This window comes from Tympanuchus pallidicinctus, unplaced genomic scaffold (assembly GCF_026119805.1).
Source record: "Tympanuchus pallidicinctus isolate F22 unplaced genomic scaffold, pur_lepc_1.0 scaffold24, whole genome shotgun sequence".
NCBI classification, from domain to species: Eukaryota; Metazoa; Chordata; class Aves; order Galliformes; family Phasianidae; genus Tympanuchus; species Tympanuchus pallidicinctus.
Genome location: NW_026294741.1, coordinates 2439972 through 2459442, shown reverse-complemented (window position 1 = coordinate 2459442; position 19471 = coordinate 2439972). Strand labels below are relative to the sequence as shown.

The 19471-nt window shown below is 36.6% G+C and overlaps 1 protein-coding gene across 8 annotated transcripts in view; it reads left to right on the top strand.

Annotated features, from left to right (window-relative positions):
- Positions 1-19471, top strand: part of BRIP1 (BRCA1 interacting helicase 1) — a 104091-nt gene that overhangs the window by 42537 nt on the left and 42083 nt on the right. For 7 of the 8 annotated variants that reach the window (XR_008208067.1, XR_008208065.1, XR_008208066.1 and 4 more), the window contains exons 17-24: positions 1646-1758; positions 3991-4073; positions 4729-5055; positions 5792-6619; positions 8408-8481; positions 9241-9319; positions 10936-11157; positions 12413-12570. Coding sequence is in view for 2 of the 8 variants with exons in the window: in XM_052688664.1 (XP_052544624.1) it covers positions 1646-1758; positions 3991-4073; positions 4729-5055; positions 5792-6619; positions 8408-8481; positions 9241-9319; positions 10936-11157; positions 12413-12570 (1884 nt within the window). In the remaining 6 variants the exon portion in view is untranslated. The remainder of the gene's footprint in view (positions 1-1645; positions 1759-3990; positions 4074-4728; positions 5056-5791; positions 6620-8407; positions 8482-9240; positions 9320-10935; positions 11158-12412; positions 12571-19471) is intronic. The other variant, XR_008208069.1, reaches the window with a different exon arrangement.

Genomic DNA, 19471 nt, shown 5'->3' with positions numbered 1-19471 from the left:
GTGGAAATGCTCAGTTATGCTTTGGTTCCTTCTTAAAGAATGGTACTAATGCTCCTAAGCTGCTCTGAAGAAATCATCTTCTGTTTTGAAAATTACAAAGGAGACCTCATATGCCAGTCAATAAATTCAGGGTGACTGGAACAAATATTAAATCTGTGAAATCAAACTGAATTTATTTTCTGGCTGTAAAGATTGAATTTGTAAATTTGACAGGCAATTTAAAGGGCATAAGTACATAAAATAAAATTTCTTACCCAAATCCAACTTGAAAGTTACCTGTCAGAAGAGGTTAGAAGTCTGCTGTTTTCTCTCCTGAAGCGTGTCCTTTCACTTGTCAGTTTAGAAAGGTTAATACTGTACGAAAGAGCAAAGGCAGGACCCTTGTTGGTGTAGTTTGGTTTGTTTAAAAATAAAAACCTAAACAAACGCAACCATCAGCTCCCCCACGGTCAGGAGAAATTCTTTTGCTGTATGTTATTATAACTGTGCATAATGTTAGTTGAACCAATTCTTGCTCCGGTTCAGGTCAGGCAGTTCACGCGCAGTTGCCCAGATGGTCAGAAAAGGGAATCGAGGAATTTATTTTGCAGTTGTTGTCAGAGCTGCCTTTGGAGCAGTGGGAGAGGCCGCTTCTTCTACTATTTCCCAGCCTGAAATACTGGGTAGCTTAATACTGCATCATACAGCAAAAGGCAGTGGGCAGCAGGAGCTCGCTCTGAGGGTACTGTTGCAGCTTGAGCCAATTACGTGCCCCCTCTGTTTTTGCTTCAAATTGTGCTGTTACAGTGTATTTTTCTGCACTTCAAACATGCCTTCAAAGATTGAGTAAATATTAGAACCCTCTACGTCTGCCTGGTATGATCTGTGAGTAAAAGGGGTATTGATGGTCGTCCTGATGAGCGTGGTGGAATTCATTCTTTTGTGGCTAGAGCAGCTTGCTGCCTGCTGGATACTGATGCTGGGTTATAAGGCAGTGTCCTGGCACGCACTCTGGTTAATAATTGAAGTACAGCTACTGGCAACCAACATTCAGGGGGTTCTGCACCAAAATAGGTTATAGAGCTGCTGTCTTCTGGAGCTTCCAGCATTTCCTTTTGGCACACCAGAGGAATTCCCAACTTCATAACCTGCTGATTGCAAACTTGAGCCTTGTAGTTAAGGGACTCTCTTGGCCAAAGATATGAGACCTTTCAAATGTTTTATGGTTAGAAATGTTCTGTGTATTAAGTCATTGTTGTTAAAACGCTCCTGAAGTGTTTATGTAATGCAGGTGCAGTCTTCTGTGTTGTGAAATTTGTACTGAATGTTTTCAAATTCCTATTGCTGCATAGCAGATCTGATGATATGTTTCCAGTTTATTGTACTTGGTCCATTTAAATTGCAGGTATGAATCAGTTGCATATTTTGACTTTGGCAGCTTGGAACATTGAAGCCTTTGCTGCATCACTATTGTGGATAAATGATAACTGTAGACAAAACTTGGAAGACTTTCTATCAATGTTGTTTCTGATCTATTTTATCTAAGAAACTCTTTTTTACCTTATAATATCCACTGATTAAATCAGGCTCTGATTCTTTTTCCATTTTAGAATATTTTCTTTTTAAGAGCATAATCGCAAACAATATTTTGTGATTTCTTTTTTAGGTTGAATTAAAGAGGAAGTATAATGATCAGCATAAAACTACAAGAGGCCTTTTATCAGGGAGCCAGTGGTATGAAATCCAGGCTTACAGGGCTCTGAATCAGGCCCTGGGAAGGTGAGATAAACCTAGTGTGATTAAGAACATGCATATTTGTAGAACTTTTTGTATGTGACATCTTCAATGACTGATTCCTCGTTATTAACACTGGGTAAATCAGACCAGAAAACTGATACTGCATAAATCAGGTATTCAACTGCTCTGTACTGGCAGCTGTCTGCCAGTTGTTGTGCATTTGAGCACTGTTAAGAGTTCAGAATTTTCATTTTTCATCCTGCAAAGTTAGGCTGCAGGTTCATTTGTTGTTACTTCAGATACAGAAAGGAAAGCATCTGCAGAGGAGGAATAATTACTGAGCTTACAAATCAAATGAAAAAATCTTAGGTCTTTTCTAATGTGCTAATTATACTCTTGGTGAGCTTAGACATTTTTTTTTATGTTTATCCTACAGTATTTTTGAAAGGGATAAATATTTGTTTTGTTCTGTTTTTTTGCAGGCCTTTGCTAAAGGTCAATTCAGTTATCGTGCTTGCTGATCTCTTTCCAGATTTAGAAGTGGTATAGCTTACTTTCTGAAATGAAATAATTCACTCAAATTTTATTAACAGAACAGAATTAGTTCATCCTTCCCCAACAGAGTTTACTGTATGCAGATAGCTACTGTATAGCTATCTATCAGCTGCATTTAATGTAGATGCTGTACATGTATGTATATTATACGTGTGTATGATGGAGGCACAGACAACATACAGTGATATGAATGGAGGTTTAGGAACAAACTTGAGACAATATAGTCTAAGTAAATAAAATCTCATTGTAAATTCTTGTTGCTTTAGATCGTACATTCTTAAGTTCCTCTTAGTTATAATTAGCTAAGAAAAAAGCTAATAGAAGTGGTGCAGTGCTAGCAGTAAGAAATTGATTTGAAGCTTTGTCACTGTGAAATAAATTTTAACTTGATTCTAGCTTTAGTGAAATTGCTTGTTGTATCATTTGTCATGTGAATGAACTTGTGCTAGTCGAAATTTGACAGGGGGAAATAGGCTTCCATTCTGAAACAAACATGAAAATGGTGTGCATTATTGTTGGACTAAGTCCTTACTGGCTGAGGTTTGGTAAAGAATGATGGCAAATGATGACAGTTCTTATAAGAACAGAACAGCCTACTAAGTTATTATGAAGTATAGCTTCTTGGGGCAGACACAGGAAGTAGTTGCTGTAGGTACACAAACAGTAGTTGCTGTAGATGCCTGCAGGGATGGAAGTGAGCAGAAGTGTGCTAGTCCTCAGTCTGGCACTTTTCTCTTAATTCAGTGCTCTTACAGTATATGAAGTAACACGAGTCTTTGAAATGAAACAGCAGCCTTTGGGAATTGAACAGATGGTGTGTATGGCCAGGTGACACCATGCAATGAATTCCTTGCAGTGCTGCTTCTCCTAAAAGTGCAGGATGTCTCTCCAGCGTGTGTCATTCATCTAAACTATGAGTCAACCCTTAAAAATGAGAAGTGGGAAGAAGCCTGTTTCTGAATAAAGCTCTTCTCATTGTGGAGACATCTCAAATGTGAACAATTATCGTTTCTTTGGTGTTGCCACTTTAAGCCCTGACTGATACACTTGTGTTTTCATGTACGTTTGCAAATGTCTTCAAAAACTGTCCACTTCTTAAGCAATGGGGGTAATAATCCTGAACTATCACTGACAGATTGTTTTCCATATTTCACTCATGTTATTATTGGGAGGCAGTATGGAAATCCAAATAATGTTAAAAATGTCAATGCGTGAGAAGTGAATACTGGAACATTTTTGGAGGTCTATAAAACCTCAGCTACAAACTAAACAGTATCACCCACAGCTTTGATCTGCACCTCTATACATTGCTTTATGAAAATGCCTAGGTCATTTTAAAAAACCCCACATGCTTGCCATTGCATTGGAGTTAATTTTTTCTCCTTTTTTCTTATGTTTTCTCCTTTCAGTATTTAATTTGTCCAGTTAAGAGTAGAAAACAAATATATGGTTTGATTAGATGCTGAATATTTGTTTGGTTTTAATGTGTTTCCGCATAGTAATGGAAATGAAGGAAAATTAAGCTTCTGTGATACACTCTGATAGTACCATTCATGCATCCAGAATGAACATTATTTGCTGCAAGGGAGTAGGGAGATGCTCTGTATATTTTTGCATATCCCAGCAGGCTGCCTCTTTACTGTTTCTCCTGTCTGATCCCCACAGTTTTTTACTATATGGCCTCTAGTTATACAGACATTCTTTTTTTCATTGCTGTAGGTGTATAAGGCATAGGAGTGATTGGGGTGCCCTTATCTTAGTTGATGACCGCTTCCGGAATAACCCTAACAAGTACATAACTGGTAAGCTGTTTAAAATGATAAAATAAATAAATCTTTTTGGGAAAGTTCCTATCAATTAATGAAGATTACAGAAATATGAGTGTAGGAGGTAACAAAGCATAGCCATGAAACTAAAAATCTGCAGTTGAAAAGAAATTGCTTAGGAGACAATGCACTGTGTGTCTTTATTCCTGATCGGTTTGGAAAAGATCTGTGGAGGAGTCAACTGATAATGTTGTGTCTCGTCAGCAGGTGGAGCTCAGCTGCCACGGTAGGAGTCAAACCATTTTCTGACATGTCTTTTGCACAACAATGCATTCAAATTATATCCCTTCTGCTTCCTGAGATGCATTTGTATCTGTTCTGCTATTTGAGAGCTGTAAAAATGATTGCTGTATGAAAGCATATTGCATTTTATTTTTTTGCAATTGACAGTTGTGGTTATTTCTGAATATCTTGCTTAATCTGAAATAAAGCTTTGATTTACTTAAATTCTAGTTTCTGTCATAACTTTTTAGTACAGTCATAATTATCTATACTCTAAGTTTCTTTTTAATAATTCTCAATAACAAGAAAAATGAATACTCAGGCATAAAAGCAGTGCATATATAATAATAAAACTGGGTATACATAATGTAGTTTTGTTGTAATGCTTCTTTTTTTCCTCCCCCATTAGGATTATCTAAATGGATTCGTCAACAAGTCCAGCATCATGAAAATTTTGGTAGTGCACTTGAATCCTTACATGCATTTGCTGAAAGAAACCAGAAAGGCATTGATTTTTCATCACAGGGTAGCAATGAATTTTCCCATGTACCTTTAAATTCAAAAGAGCTGTCATCAGCTTCTCAACAGGAGGCAACTATTCACCTGTCACCAGATGTTCCTGTTAAAACTGAGGAGCAAAGTTTGGTCCCAGGAACTCATTTAACTACAACCATCGACTCAATTAATCCCGAACCATCAAATCAGCCAAGTAATATCACAGCAATAATGCAGCAAAGTATGTTCATTTCCTGTGGGGGGGAAAGGGCTTCATTAACAATTTCAAGTGTTCACTCGTATCTCTCTTGGAAGAAACAAATATATTTTTTTTAAGTATTGAAATGCTATGATAGAAAATAATTATTCACATATGTATATGAGGTGTGCTCAGCATACTGCAGTTACTCTTAAAACAACTGATAATGTTTGAAAGGTTTGCAGTGCAATCAAAATTACTTTCACTTAAATTGATTTTGTCATCGGAAGAATATGAAGATAATTTAAAATAGGCTTGAAACGTGATTTTGAACATTATTGCAAGGTTTAATTATTGCTTTGATTCAAACTGTCTCTGCTGTTTAGATACAGTGAGACTCCCTGTGTACAATCAATTCCTATAAAAGCTTTACAAGCAACTATCCATTCCTCAATTTTAGAAAAGCTTGTCATTTCACTTCTAGTAAGATAGATGTAAATCATGTAAGAGAATAAAGAGTAAAAAAGACAGGTTTTGAAATCCAGTTGTACATATGCTCTCACTTTACATGGGCCAGTTAATCTATTGATTTCATTAAGACAATTCATGTGCAAAGATAGTTGTAACATCTGGGCTTTTGTTTGTATTGGATCTTAATGAGCATTATAAAATATCTGCAAACCTAATAAAACAGTGGTAATTTTGATGTGCTAAACATGCTGTAAATCAGCAGGGGGAAGGCATATACAATTAATTAATGTGTTGTGATTTTTCACAGGTGGCCAGAAAGTTGATGTGGAGAGTCATTCTCACAATGCAACACAAAGAAGAAAACATATGGACTCCAAACCCAGAAGGCCTGCAACTAAAACAGAGAGAGAAAAAAAGAGCGATCGGACTAATTCTGATTTTATGAAAGAGCACTGCTGCTTTAAACCACTGACTTCAACACCTTTGCCTGTAGCCACGAACTGCATGTCCACAGCAAGCAGCAAACAAAGAAAGAATGTGAACAGTGCTAGTGAACTTATTGGTGGTGTAAATCAGTGCCAGTCATCATTCACTTTAGAACATAAACAAAGTATACCAGAGTCACATTTGGAAACAACTGATTTTTCAGTCAAAAATACAGAGGCTCCAGTTGCTGAGGAGCATCTTGATGAGCAAAAGCTTCACACTGAGCCCAGTAGTGAGCTTCCTTCAGTAGGAGGGAAGCCTGAGCTTTCAGTGTTAGACGTGTCTGCAGAAGCTGAGGATGAGGATGAGAGCCTTTACTTCACTCCAGAGCTCTATGATGATACAGAATCTGAGGAACAGGAAATGAGACCACTAGATCCAGATGAGAATCAGATTGAATGTGGAAAACCCACAGTAGCTGATGATCTTTTTGTAATCAATACCTCAAAAACACTAAGTGAGCCAAAAGCAATTACTAATGATGATGTCAGAAACACAGGTTTACTTGGAACAATGCTGAATGATATCAGTAAGAATAGTGCAGTTAATATTGAAAAGATGACTAATGGAAAAGAAGCAGAACAGGTAGAATCTCAAGAGGTGGACACCAAAAAACGGAAAATCAGTCTTTCCAGATCAAGAAATAAAGGTGTGTCACTTTTTTTACTGGACAATACTAGCACATAGTGACAGCTTCCATAGGAAATGTGATGAGCAGTCTTTACAACATAGCCTCACTGGAGAGCAACGATTGCTTTCCAATTCACATTCTTTTTCACATGCTGTTATCAGGTTCAATATATCATGTTGTTTTTGTTTTTCACTGTGCAAATTATGCACCCTTCAGTTATCTGCAGATATAAAATTCTTCACCCTAATTGTATGACCAGAGGACAGGTATCATGTGTGAAAATTCTCTTGCTTGTACGGCGAGGAAGTCTGAGTCTTACAGGTTTTATTAGTCTGCTATTAAACACAAGCAGTTGAGTTTACATCAGAAAGCAAAAAATCCATATAAAATTAGGGTTTTCTGCATTTGTTAGGGTTTTTTTAATTCAAAATGTATAACAGCAGCTTTGCAGATCAAGTAATACTGTAGCTTGAGAATGGATACTGAAATAGGTGTATGTTCTTCAGAACTCTCTTCCCTCACATTTCTTTTGTTAAAATGAGTGTGTTAAAACAGAGGCTGTGCAATAGTAGTATTTGCACACTTGGATATTTGATGATGATAGACTTCTGAATTAATCTTTTTTTGTTTTATATGGAAGTTGAGGTTTCTTTAAAATTTCCTTTTGGGGGATAATAACCTTTGGGGGTCAGATTTTGTATGTACTCATCAAAATGAGGACTCATTTGCCCTTCATGCACAGTTTCTATGCCATATATAACAATGTAAATTTGTACATAACTAACTTTAAATCTGCCTCAATCTGCTTTTTTTTTTTTTTTTTTAATCATTTAAAAACTTCTTTGATTTACTGCAGTCAAAACACCAACCAAGATTTTGCTGTAATAAAATGTCAGGCATGATTTTCAAGAAAAGATTGTTTGTTTCTATCGTGTATTAATATGCAGATGCAAGGTTTTTACAGCTGCTTTATGGCCATTTGTATGTTCTGAGTGAGAGCTGAGTAAAATTTTACTGGTCATTCTCTACAGAATTTTATCTAAATAGCATTCTGATGTCCACCTCTACATAACTGTGAATGTGTTCATGTCAAAAGTGATTTAAATTCTCTTTATGTAATAAATACAACTTTATAAAATTAGGTCCAAGGATGGAAAGAATATTGTTCAGTTTCTGTAACCAGTATTACTATGCAGTGTTTACCATTTGGTTAAGCATTTTCTTTTACTGGTGCTGTGTAAGCATCACGTTTAGGTTTATGGAATTCCCATAGTCATCAGGTAATGATGGTAACTATGTTCATGCTCCCACTTGATAGGATAGAAGCAAGCTGTAATGTTGGGAGCCATTTAAACATAGAACTTATTTAAAGAGAAGCGTAGCTACTTCAGATTAAAATTTAAGTAATTGATTGAAGGTTGCAGTTCTCTGTGGGACTGGCTTCTGGAAAGAACTGTCCCATAGGAAATGGTGGAGAGGAGGAAGAAGAGGAAAGGGGGAGTTTCTTTTGGTGTAAAAGCCGTGTAAATTCTATCTTTGTTGATCCTTCTAACTAGTTCTAACATTCAGTATCTCAGTGGGTAAGAATATTTGTTTTCTTTTGTTAAAAAATTTATGGCAATTTAGAATATTATATTAAATACTGCCAGTCTGCAAGTGGAAGGGAAGCAAAATCAATGAACCAGCTTTCCTAGAGTTGCTTGATTTCCCAAATGTAGAAAAGCAAAATTACTGAAAATTCTTCATATATGTATTAGTTTGACGTGGTCTCTTATGTCTAATCATAATATCTTGACTTTATTAAAGGATTGAAAGTTCAGAGACAGTACAGAAGAGGAAAATCTACTGTTAGGGCAAGAGGCAACACCTGTGAAAAAAAGGTACCCTGTAGATAAATATCACTGTTGAAGTGATTATTGTTGAATGTTAAGCTGCAGGGGAAATACAGTCTATTATATGATCTTTTAAATGATCCATGGATAAACACACAGCAACAGTGTGTGTGTAGTCTGTATGGTTTGCGCTAGGTCTTTACAATCAATAGAAACCCTTGTTTTCCATGTGAAACAAAAAGGCCAAGTGTTACCAAGTCCTGTTAGCACAGATGGAAGCCACAGCTATTGCCAGCATATAGACTCATCTCGTAACCCATTGTAGATGGGATTCCTGCCTCAGTATAAGCCATGATTCCAATTTCTCAAAAGTAATTTTTAGGGCAGGATTGATGGTTGGACTTATTGATGTTAGAGGTCTTTTCCAACCTTAGTGATTCTATGATTTGCAGTATTAGAACATAACCATACTGAAACAGAGCTGTCGGCCATTTTTCAAGATTCCTCTGCAGAATTCTAGTCTAAATCTCTGACAGTCTGCAGCATTATTGGCTGTAAAATATTTTATACAAAGCCATTTCTATTTAGGTTAGGTTAAATGATTTTAGCATTTACTACATTATGAGTTAATATAAATGATAAACGTGGAGTTGAATAAATTTGAGCGTTTCATATCTCAAGTAGATTTGATACGTTTATTAATTTGTTTATATTTAAAGTCCTATATTAAAGTCCTTGAATGTACATAGATGCACAGCTAGTATATGCAAAGGACTATTCACATTAACTCGTATATTGGCTTATTAGAAGGAAAACCAACAACAGCCTTGCAAGAGAGGACTTTATTGTATTATCTGCGGAGCAGAAATACTACCAAAAGCAGAAGGTAAGACCTATGAAACTGATCATTTGTTTCAGGTTGGGAACTGTAGGATTCTTCACCCTTTTACTTTCACAATGTTGGATACTGAGGGGATATTTTAGAATAATTGGTTAATTTCTCTACTGGAAATTCTAGGTGGTATTTCAGTGAAAATGAATTACTCTTATTGTAGTTTTCCAGACAGATTTCTCTTGCTTGGTAAGTCATGATTGTTCCAGATATATTGATTTATCTTGAAATACAACGGTAATCTGAGTGGCATTGAAGAGTTAACTGAGGGCAACTTGTCCTGGCATTATGGAAGGCTGAAAGAGATTATTTGTAACACAGTCACCCATTCACTGGGGTGTGTTGCTTCTCAGGATTAAGTGTTAATTTGCTACCAGTTGGTAGTGTCTTGGCACAGTAACTCTAGGGAGCTAATACAAGTTGTAATGAGGCCAGTGAGTGTTCTGCTGACAAACTGGAACTGTAGGATTACATTGCTGTTCTTCACTATGTAACCTACATCATATTAGTTCAGCTTGATTTTATGCCTTCCGCTGGTACATTTTAAGAAATGTTAACTAGATGTGTTCTAAAGTTGCCTCTACTATTTTTGTGATGTCCTTCACTCTGGGAAAGTCTAAAAGCTGATGTTAGTAATAACTCTTCTACTTCTTAAGAACGCCCTGTATTTTCAATCTATTAGGCCATATGTGGTAATGATCTAATTAGAGTGTGTTGTCATCAGTTACATGCAGAAACAATTAGAAATAGGTGCTTAACACACTTGATATATGAAATCATTGTGTGCCAGGAGAATGTAGGAATCTTTTTATGATAGTTGATAGTTGTGGGTTTAACTGGTCCCAGTTTTACAAACCAAAAGGTAAGAAGACTTTGTATGCATTGAATTACATCTCTGGAGCTTGAAAGAAAGCCAGAATACTGGATTTTTGGATGGTGCTAGAAATGATAAGAAGATTGAGATGGAGACATGAGCAGAGACCTATTTCTCACCCAGAGTTATGCTTACAGCAACCACTATGATGTGGGATAGTCCCACAGCATCCCTTCTTAACGGCCCCAGAAGCTCATTAAGTAATGAAACAGTTAGAGAACTGGCATCAAAGAAGAGATGGTAGCAAGAAGAAAAGCTCTTGATGCAATCCTATGTGTTAAATAAAATCACTTAGAGCTGCTGAGGTACTTTAATGCTAACAGTTACCGTGGTGTCCGTTGTCGCTAAGAAGTTTAATGCTGTTTAAATTGAATTTCAAATGTCGGTTGATGAGAATTTTAAAACATAATAATCTGACATAGCTTGAAGAAAATTTTAAATATGTGACTTTATCCAAAATGAATTCAAACTCCTTAGTCAATTTGGGAGTTACAGCAAAAGGAAAACTATCTGCTGAAAAGCAAATTTTGGATGGATTAAAAAAATAAAATTAAATAAGGCCTTCTTCCAAGGTCCATTTACATTAATAGAAGTCTTTTCACTGACTTAAGGCAGTATTGGATCAGGGCCTAAGTTACCATCTTGTGAATGTGGAAAGTTTGCAGTATGTTTGAACAGTGCTGCATTCAAAACCATGTGTATATGTAAGTCTTATACCCTTCTTTCTAAATTGTAGGCATTTTGAGAAAAACTTGTTATGGTGATATAGAGATGAAAGTAATCTTGAAACTCTTCAGAAGTACGCATGTAAGAAGTAAGGAATCCAGTAATAACTGTACCTGTGAACTAGATGTCACTTCAGATGATGATAACATGATGTTGGTCATCACAGATGTTGCAAGTCTCAGTCATCTTAAAGAAACTTTGAAGATTTATCAGATGCCAGTGAAAAGCAAAGGTAAATTTTACTGATTATTGGTAAATACCACTTAGCATTTGTCAAACCCTGCAGCTTTAAAAGAAATACTTTTTATTTCCTCCAGCTATTCCTGATTTTGGTAACATGCTTTTATCTCTTGATCTACGTATGAAATTTCCTTCTATAGAGAGGACCAGTACAAGTCTTTTGCCCCATTAATACTTAGCCTCCAATATACTTAGAAGTTTTGCAGATATTTTTACTGGAAGATGTTTATAAGCCAAGAGAAACGCCGGATTGTTCAAAAAAGACTGTAACCTGTCTTTCATTAAATTGTTCCATAAAACGTTCAAAGCCATACTAAATCTTTTTCTGTATATTTTCCTTATTAGGAAATTTCCTCCTTTTGAGTGACACGATACCAAGTTATAAAATGTACCCTCTACTTGTTTTCTTTCGTTACCCATTGGCTCAGTGTGGTTGCTGCAGTCATTGCTTTCTTTGTGTCAGATCTGGGTATTGATTTTTCAGTTACCTGTTGCTGTGTAACCCTGACTTCATTTTTCTGATCTTCACCTCTTTATCATCTTGTCTCATGATGCTTCTGCTAAGAAATAATTTATTTTACAATATTATGTTTTATTGCCAGTGTGGTAGTTTGAATTTACACTGGTTCTTCCTCTAGACCAGCTTGCTCACAGCTCCAGCCAGCCAGCAGCAGAACTCTGCTGAGATCTGTGGAACTCTTTATGTTTAATCAAACACTGACGATGGGCACCAGGCTCCTCTCCATTCCCAAATTCCTCATGTCCTTACGTAATATTCTGATCAAAAAGAAAGCATAAGAATAGCAAAAAGAGAATTGTTCACATTCCTTATAACAAATAAAACTTATGAATTAGAGGCGCATACCCAGCCACGGTGGATATATAAAGTAGGTCTCTATAGCTGCAGTGTGTTTGGTAGGAAATGAAGGCAGGCATCAGACTGCAGTGTGTGATCCTTCAGCAACATTCAGGTGACAGAAACCAGAAGGAAAGTATTGGTATTTGCAAGTGCATGGGCAGTTCTACTATTGGAACAGCACAATTGTGTGTGGGTTTTTTCACACAGGCTCTATTTTAAATGATACTGAATTCGCAGAGATGAGTAAGAGTTCCTTATCGTGGGACTTTCTGCTAAAATATGAAAATTAAGTTTTGAATTGTGAAGTGCATCCTAGGATCTCTTAACTTCTTTAGAATATCTCCCGGTGCTGATGTGAAGCATTTCTTTCTTTCTTTCTTTCTGAAAGGCACGAATGCCAGTTTATCTTTAAATGCGGTTTGGAATGAGAAGGAATATTCTCTGACAAGTTACTTACAGTGCAGGAACTGCACAGTCCAGTCAATGTCTCCGTGCCCTTTGATAGGAGCTGAGGTTATTCATTTCAGCAATAAAGCACAGTCATGGGTAAGTAAACTGGTTTATTTTGTACACTAGAATGGTTACTGAGTGACTGTAAATATTAAAATATAATTTCTTTTAAAGATAGAATGAAATTTTTACCTAGATTGATTATATATTATTCATCTGATTTCTACTACAGAGATTTGAAATTATTTTCTATATTAAAAACTGTATTCAGATACCTTAATACATTTTTCATTATTTACATCTAATTTGATGCAATGTCTGTGGTATTATGCTTTATGAAGAGGGATAGGAAAAGAGGCAGCAGCTATCCATGTCTTTCATGAAGGGAAAATCAGAACAAAGCATCAGACACAAAAATATTAATCAGACCCTGAATAATTAACATGGATAAGGTCTAAAGGAGACAACAGGATGAAAATTATACGTATTGTGTTTCCAGTAAGGTTAGCAAACACTGTTAGCAAAGTCAATAGAACTCTTTGAAATCTAGATGAGAAAGGTATGTATGCTTTATTGTACATTTAATAATGCTTTGCTTTAAGGTAAAGAACGGGATTCATCGTGAATGAACTTTGCAAATAACCTCAGGATACCTATCTCCTGAATTTTCCTCCATTTCTACTGCGGGTAGAAAGATAATTGAATTTAATTGGTGATAGAGAATCGAATTTAATTCCACTTTGATGTTTTTCAATACTAGCTGTGCAAACTGAACCATGTCAGCAGTTTCATTCATGCAGCTCTCTGTGTAGGCAATTGAAGGGGGACAGGGCTCCCTTCCTACCAGATGCAGCAGGTACAAATGTGTAATCAGCTGGTATTGGGTTTACAAGTATGTGCTTTTGCTGGTCTAACATAACCAAGTGTTGTGCTCTTTGCCTACCTGCAGCTCCTAACTTCTTCTGTTTCTTTACCTAGAAAGATGTGGTTAATTGTTATGTTTCCTGAATATGTCTCTTTCTCTTTTCTTATGTTCTGTTTCTGTCCAGTGGAAAGAAATCTTGGTAAGCTCTTAGGCTAGGGAAGAGCAACACAGGCTAAAAAAGACCACATCTGGCTTTAGGGAGTCGTTCTGCAAGCTGGTGGCTTTCAGTAGAAACATATCTAATCTCTTAATGCACATCTTTGTTTCAAAGAGACTCGAGGGAAAAAAAGATCCCATTATCTTCAATAGACCCGTAAAACAATTGTCAGAACTGACATCTCTCCTTTGGATCTGTTGCAAACTGTATGTGCCATGACTAGATTTATATGGCAGATGACTTGAATGTGAGAGTTGTGGAGAAGCCACTCTTCTTTTTTCTCTGGTAAAAGTAATGCTCCTTATTTAGAAAGGTGGAATGGGCTGGCAATGAATGATGTTAGAGGTAAATACAGCTTTAATTCTATCATCTCCTTGCTTTAAATCAAGTGGCTGTTTTTCCTTAATTGGGAGTATGTGAATGTAAATGAAGACATGTAGAACGAGTAAAGGGAGTATAAAATTATGATTTGTTATATGCTGCCATATGCCAGAACAAACACACATGCATTAAAGTGAAGAAGTGTGATCGAGTCAGTTTTAGCTCCCAGTTGTGTGTCGTTGAATACCAGATCCTGCTGTTATTGAGCAATATACTGGTAGTGAAATTAACGTTGTAGTCTGTAGTGCTGCCTACCCTAAGTTAAATCATGTTTGTTGTCACGAGGTATCGTAAGTCATCTTAAAGTACTTTCTGTCATGTGCTCTCTGTAAATCAAGTACAGTTAGGTCTGGAAGATGGGGAATTATTCGTTTAGTAGAAATCATGTAGCAAAACAAGCTTAATGTAGAATCACTGGGTTTGATATCTGTGATTTACTTCTAGGGTTGGTAACCCACTAGATGTAATGCTGTATTTTCATGAGTTAAATTGCAGGTGTGATTATCAAATTAAATTTTGGTAAATCTTTTTTTGAGAACCTACTTTCTTATATATAAATTACACATTTATGCTGAAAATAAGATTTTTAGATTTGCTGTTATGTTTCTACAAACTCAATTACATCACATGCTAGCTGCTGACCTAGAAACCTCCATTAGGTTATTCAGGCTTTATGTGACATCAGTGGCATATAAGTTCATACTGTTATTTATGTTCCTTAGATGACTCTAAATAATTGTGTATTCGTGTTTGTGGTCTTTGTGCAACTAGAACAACTTGGTAGATGACAGCACTTCAGAAGCAGGATGCTTTAAGAGGGAGCCGAGCTAATATAATTCTTCTCTATGTGAAAAGGTGAAGGAAACTTTGACGATTAAGTTTTTAAACTTATTAAGGAGTTGTTGCTATCACTGATTAGACAGTCAGCTGTTGAGGCAGTAGCTTTTATATAACAGGATATTGTTTTGCTCATCATGTTACCACATTTGGCAAACTTTTATCTTAATGCGCCTATCGGGAATACCAGTCTGACCTCAATCTGAGTAAAGCCTTAATAGTCGACGTGAGGGATGCTTGCAGGAGGTGGCGCGGTCATTTTCGCAGACTGTATATTTGTTATCGCATGTTAATCAGATTCATCATTCTGTTTAATAAAGATTTCATCTGCCACGCGAATGCATAATCGGCTATGTCTGAGTGACCGTCTTTTGTCTTGAGCAGATTGCTAAAACTGTATTAAGCATCATTAGACAAAAATGACGACCTTATTAATTTGTCCTTTATGTGTTTTCCAGCAGATTGGACCTCATTATTATGCAAACACAGTACACAGAGCGGCACCAGAAGTAGCTCATTAATGTTTCTTTCCCCTTAGTATGTAACAGATTATTATTGTGAAGTGTGCATGAAATAATTGCTAATTATGCGCCTTAAATGGTACAGTGATTGTCTAGATTTTTTTATCCGGAGTTCTGTGGAAGACCATCAGAAGCTACAGGTTAGCAGCACTGAAGCAAGTAAACCAGAGGAAGTGAATCACAAAACATGCATTTTATCACACGTTTTCCTGCCTGTAAGGAGCAATTAGGACAGCTATGGATAGTTTTTGCTTACTCTATTTCATACTGCGTAAGAAAGTACTGTCAGCTGGCCTAAGGTATAAGGTATGTTAGTAGGTATGTCAGCCAGTGAATATATGCAGATAGGCTTGAACCGTTGAGTTACAGCAAAATAAAAACAGTGTTGATTCTTTAATGGTAATTCTTCAGTGAGCACGGTTCCCTTATACAGCATTAAAAGCTCCCATTTCCCAATACTGTTCCTTCCACCTTATGTTCTCCCAGTCGTTGCGTTTATTACAGGCTCTCTTTTCAGTATAATTCTCCTTAAGATTCATAAGCATTATAGAAATTAAATGTTAGGATTTGGCATTTGTCTGTAGTTTGACAACTTTGTGCTAAGTGTGTAATTGGTTTAAGCTGGTGGTGCTTCGTACTTATCCGTGGCACATCTTCTGTAATCTGTCTGCCACCATAGCTGATAAGACTTGGCCACAACTGAAGTTTTTGCAGCGCTGGAAATAAAACCCTGATCCATTAAGGGTTTGTGTGGGTTTAGCTTTATAATCTGGTTTAGAAATTGTGAGTAGTCAGATTGCAGATGCAAGACTTGTTGTCAAAAAAGCATCATGAAAACAATTACAACAGCTTATGCTTTCTTAGCCTGTTGTTGACAATCTAACCTAAATGCAGGGAGTATTTCTGAAGAAAAGCATTCCTAGCTAAAAAGCAATTATTTATTACATTTGAGCAACGAAAAAGGTATCTCTGAGAGTCAGGAGGATACCACTCATCCAACATTACTTACATTAAATATTTTGGAGTTTTAACTGTATTTGGCTAGTCTTGAATAGTTGCTGATGTCAGCTGGCACTATTTCAGTGTGATGGTTGCTGCAAACAGAGCTAAAATAAATGGGGCAGGTTAGTCAGAAGTTATTTTTTAAACATCTCATGTTTAATGGATCATTACTGAATATTTATGAGGGACAGATATCTTCCAAAAAATAAAAATGGAAGCTTTAATGCAGACACCAATTTCTTTTTTACTGCACTGTTGTTTGCTCTTGGGCATATGGCTGAAAGAAACCTTGGATCCGCCGTATTTTTTTATTTTCATTTTACCAAAAATGCATTCATTTCTGCTGCTTCTGTCTTCTCTCTGTTGTCTTTGCTGTTTTCATATGGCACTAAAGCTTGAATTTTATGGAACACATTGAAAAAAGTACTTGCAGGATACTCCTACCTTCTCATTTAAAGAATGCTTGCAGCCTTTTTGTGAATATTGTTAAAGCTGTTGGACGTACCTTATTAAAGAAGAAGAAATGGGTTTATGGCTCTGGAAATAAGGGTAAATGATGTCTTATCAAATGTCTTTATAGATACATGTGTGTGCCATGTTGTCATTGCAAAGTCTTCCTTGTATTTACTATCGTATCCATGCTTGCATTATTCTTTGATAAGCCTGAAAGCTCTATGTATCAAGGACTGATTATATTATTGTTTACTGAGTTATTTGAGGGCTATATTTAAGTGAAACTAAATCCTCATTAGTGAGAAACATGTCAGGCGCTGAGTGCCACCTTACAGTTGTTTGTGCTTTTGTTGTCTTCGAAGACTTAAATTTTCCTCTGCCCCATGAATTACAGTACCAGATACTTAACAGCTGACAGATGAATATTACCATCTTGCCATGCTGGCAAGAAGAGAGAACTCTTGAGTAACTTCTAATCAGATAAGGATGGCTGCAGAAGGGGGCTTACAAAGCACAGGGACAGAACCAACTTCTTAGGTCACCAAGTCCATTTCTTCTTCCAGGTTTTATCATGGTATGATTTATGGTGGTCAGCCAAGTTGACTTACATTCCAGAAGTGCCATTTCTTCAGCTTCTGTAAATGTCTTCATGTGTGTAAGGAGTCTTTATGAGGGTAAATAAGGAGATATCAGTAAATGCAGTGATACGTTTTCTTTCCCATTTTTCTTTGTTGTCTGGGTTAGTTAGAGGCATGAAGTTGTTTATGCCTCTTTAAGGACTGCAGGATGATTTCACAGCATCCCACACAACATGCTTTACCTGAGGATTAATCTTCAATCATTGGTGCTGACAGACAATTGCTCTTTGGATGTACTCTTGCATCCGTAATCTTGTGCCCTTCTCACCTTAGGACTGCATTGTCCGAATGGACCCAAGTAACTGGCAATGGGCCTGCTTGGATGCACACCAGTCTGTGGGGCTGCTGTGAAAGTGGTATGAGAAAAAAAGCATGGGCAGAGAAGGAATAGTTTGGAGTTCATATTTTGCCATATTTCTTGCTAATTTTGCCAATTGCCATATTTTATTTCTTTTCTTAAAATCCAAGGCTGGACTTTGAGAGCTGTGTAGTCCTCTGTTGCATGAGGGCAGCTCTTTATGAAGCTGCACTGGAAAATGTATTTCTGGAATGGTTTGGATTAAAAATATTACCATTTTTTTGTGGGGGTGTTTTTATGCTGGATCATTTCAGGAATCTGATTTATGGTATAAGACCACAAACAGTTTTATCAACAAAACTAGATCTGGGAAAGCAGGAAGCTATTGCACCGATAGCTGATGCTTACAGAGTTGTGGGAAGTGTACAGTAGCAGCTGCTGAAATTACAGATTCAACATTCTGGTTGTTTTATATTCTAATGAACATCCATTGTGACAAGCTGGTATTTTAGACTGATTATGTCAGTCACATAGTGCAGCTGCCACTGACCCCTCGATCACCAGTAACAAAAACCCTCTTTGTTATCAGTATGGGAAATATCTTGGCCATTATGGGTGTGAATTCAAAACAGAATAGCAATCATGCATAGGAAAAATTTAAAAGCTCCATGATTCGTTGACATGAGTCTAAACATCTCATACACATTGTTATACGTGAGTCCCTTTTTGAAGTTTTACTGTACATTTCTACATAATTAAATTATAAATTCCTAAAGCTCCGAGTGCCACAGAACTTTCGTTCGCTAGAGGCACTGAAATTTCTCATCAGTTCTGTGTGCTGAACTCCACCTTTTTGTAAATTTCTGTTCTCTCATAAAACGCAAATCTGCAGTCAAGGTAAGAATTTTGCAATTTGACTTTCATTCTTAAGGTACTTTCAAGTAGTTTGACACTAATTTTACTAAGTGAAAGCCATTTTTCACACTTTAAGAGCCAAGTGGCTGTAGTAGAATGAAAGGGTGAATTAGATTTGATGCAGATGTTTTCTGAGTTGGATACCTCTGGGTTCTGTAAGGCATTCCTCATTTCTGGGAAATTAGAAGAAAATTAAGTTGTGTGACATAGATTTACATAATTAAACTCTATAGAATACCTCAGCCCATGCAGGCTGTGGCGTGCAGGAGTATTTTATGCTGTGCCTATGTCTGGGTCGTTCAGTGCAGGAATTTTAGCTTGGGAACTTTTCTAGTCCTTAAATTGTTACCATACAGCAATAATATAAGGTAGGGGGTAGAAAGACAGACAATTACCACCATTCTTCCATATGTAATTTGTATATGGTATTGGTTATTTTTATTAAGTTCATAGTTTCTTCCTCTTGATGGAATACAAACACTTGGCCAAATTCTTTGCCTGAAGTCATTGGAGCCAAGGATAAATTTGGTTTTCTCCTCTCTGAAGGGCTTGAAATAATAATAATAAAAAAAATTGGCCACGATTTTAAAGATTTTTATGGTGTTTATAGATAGATGCGTGGCTATACAAAGATTTTTAGCCGTGCCTGTCTTCAGGGAAGGAAAGAACACTATCAGATAAAACAATACCTCAGCACATTTGAATTCACGTAAATCGTACGTGACTCCCAACTTCTCTGAGTTCTCTGTCCTATGGTTTCCTGATATGTAAATGGAAAAACTTCTGCATTCGTTCAGCTTGTGCTCATTAAGTGCTTTGAAACGGTCAGGTTGAAGTTCATATAGCAGCACGCGGATTATTTAGTGGACT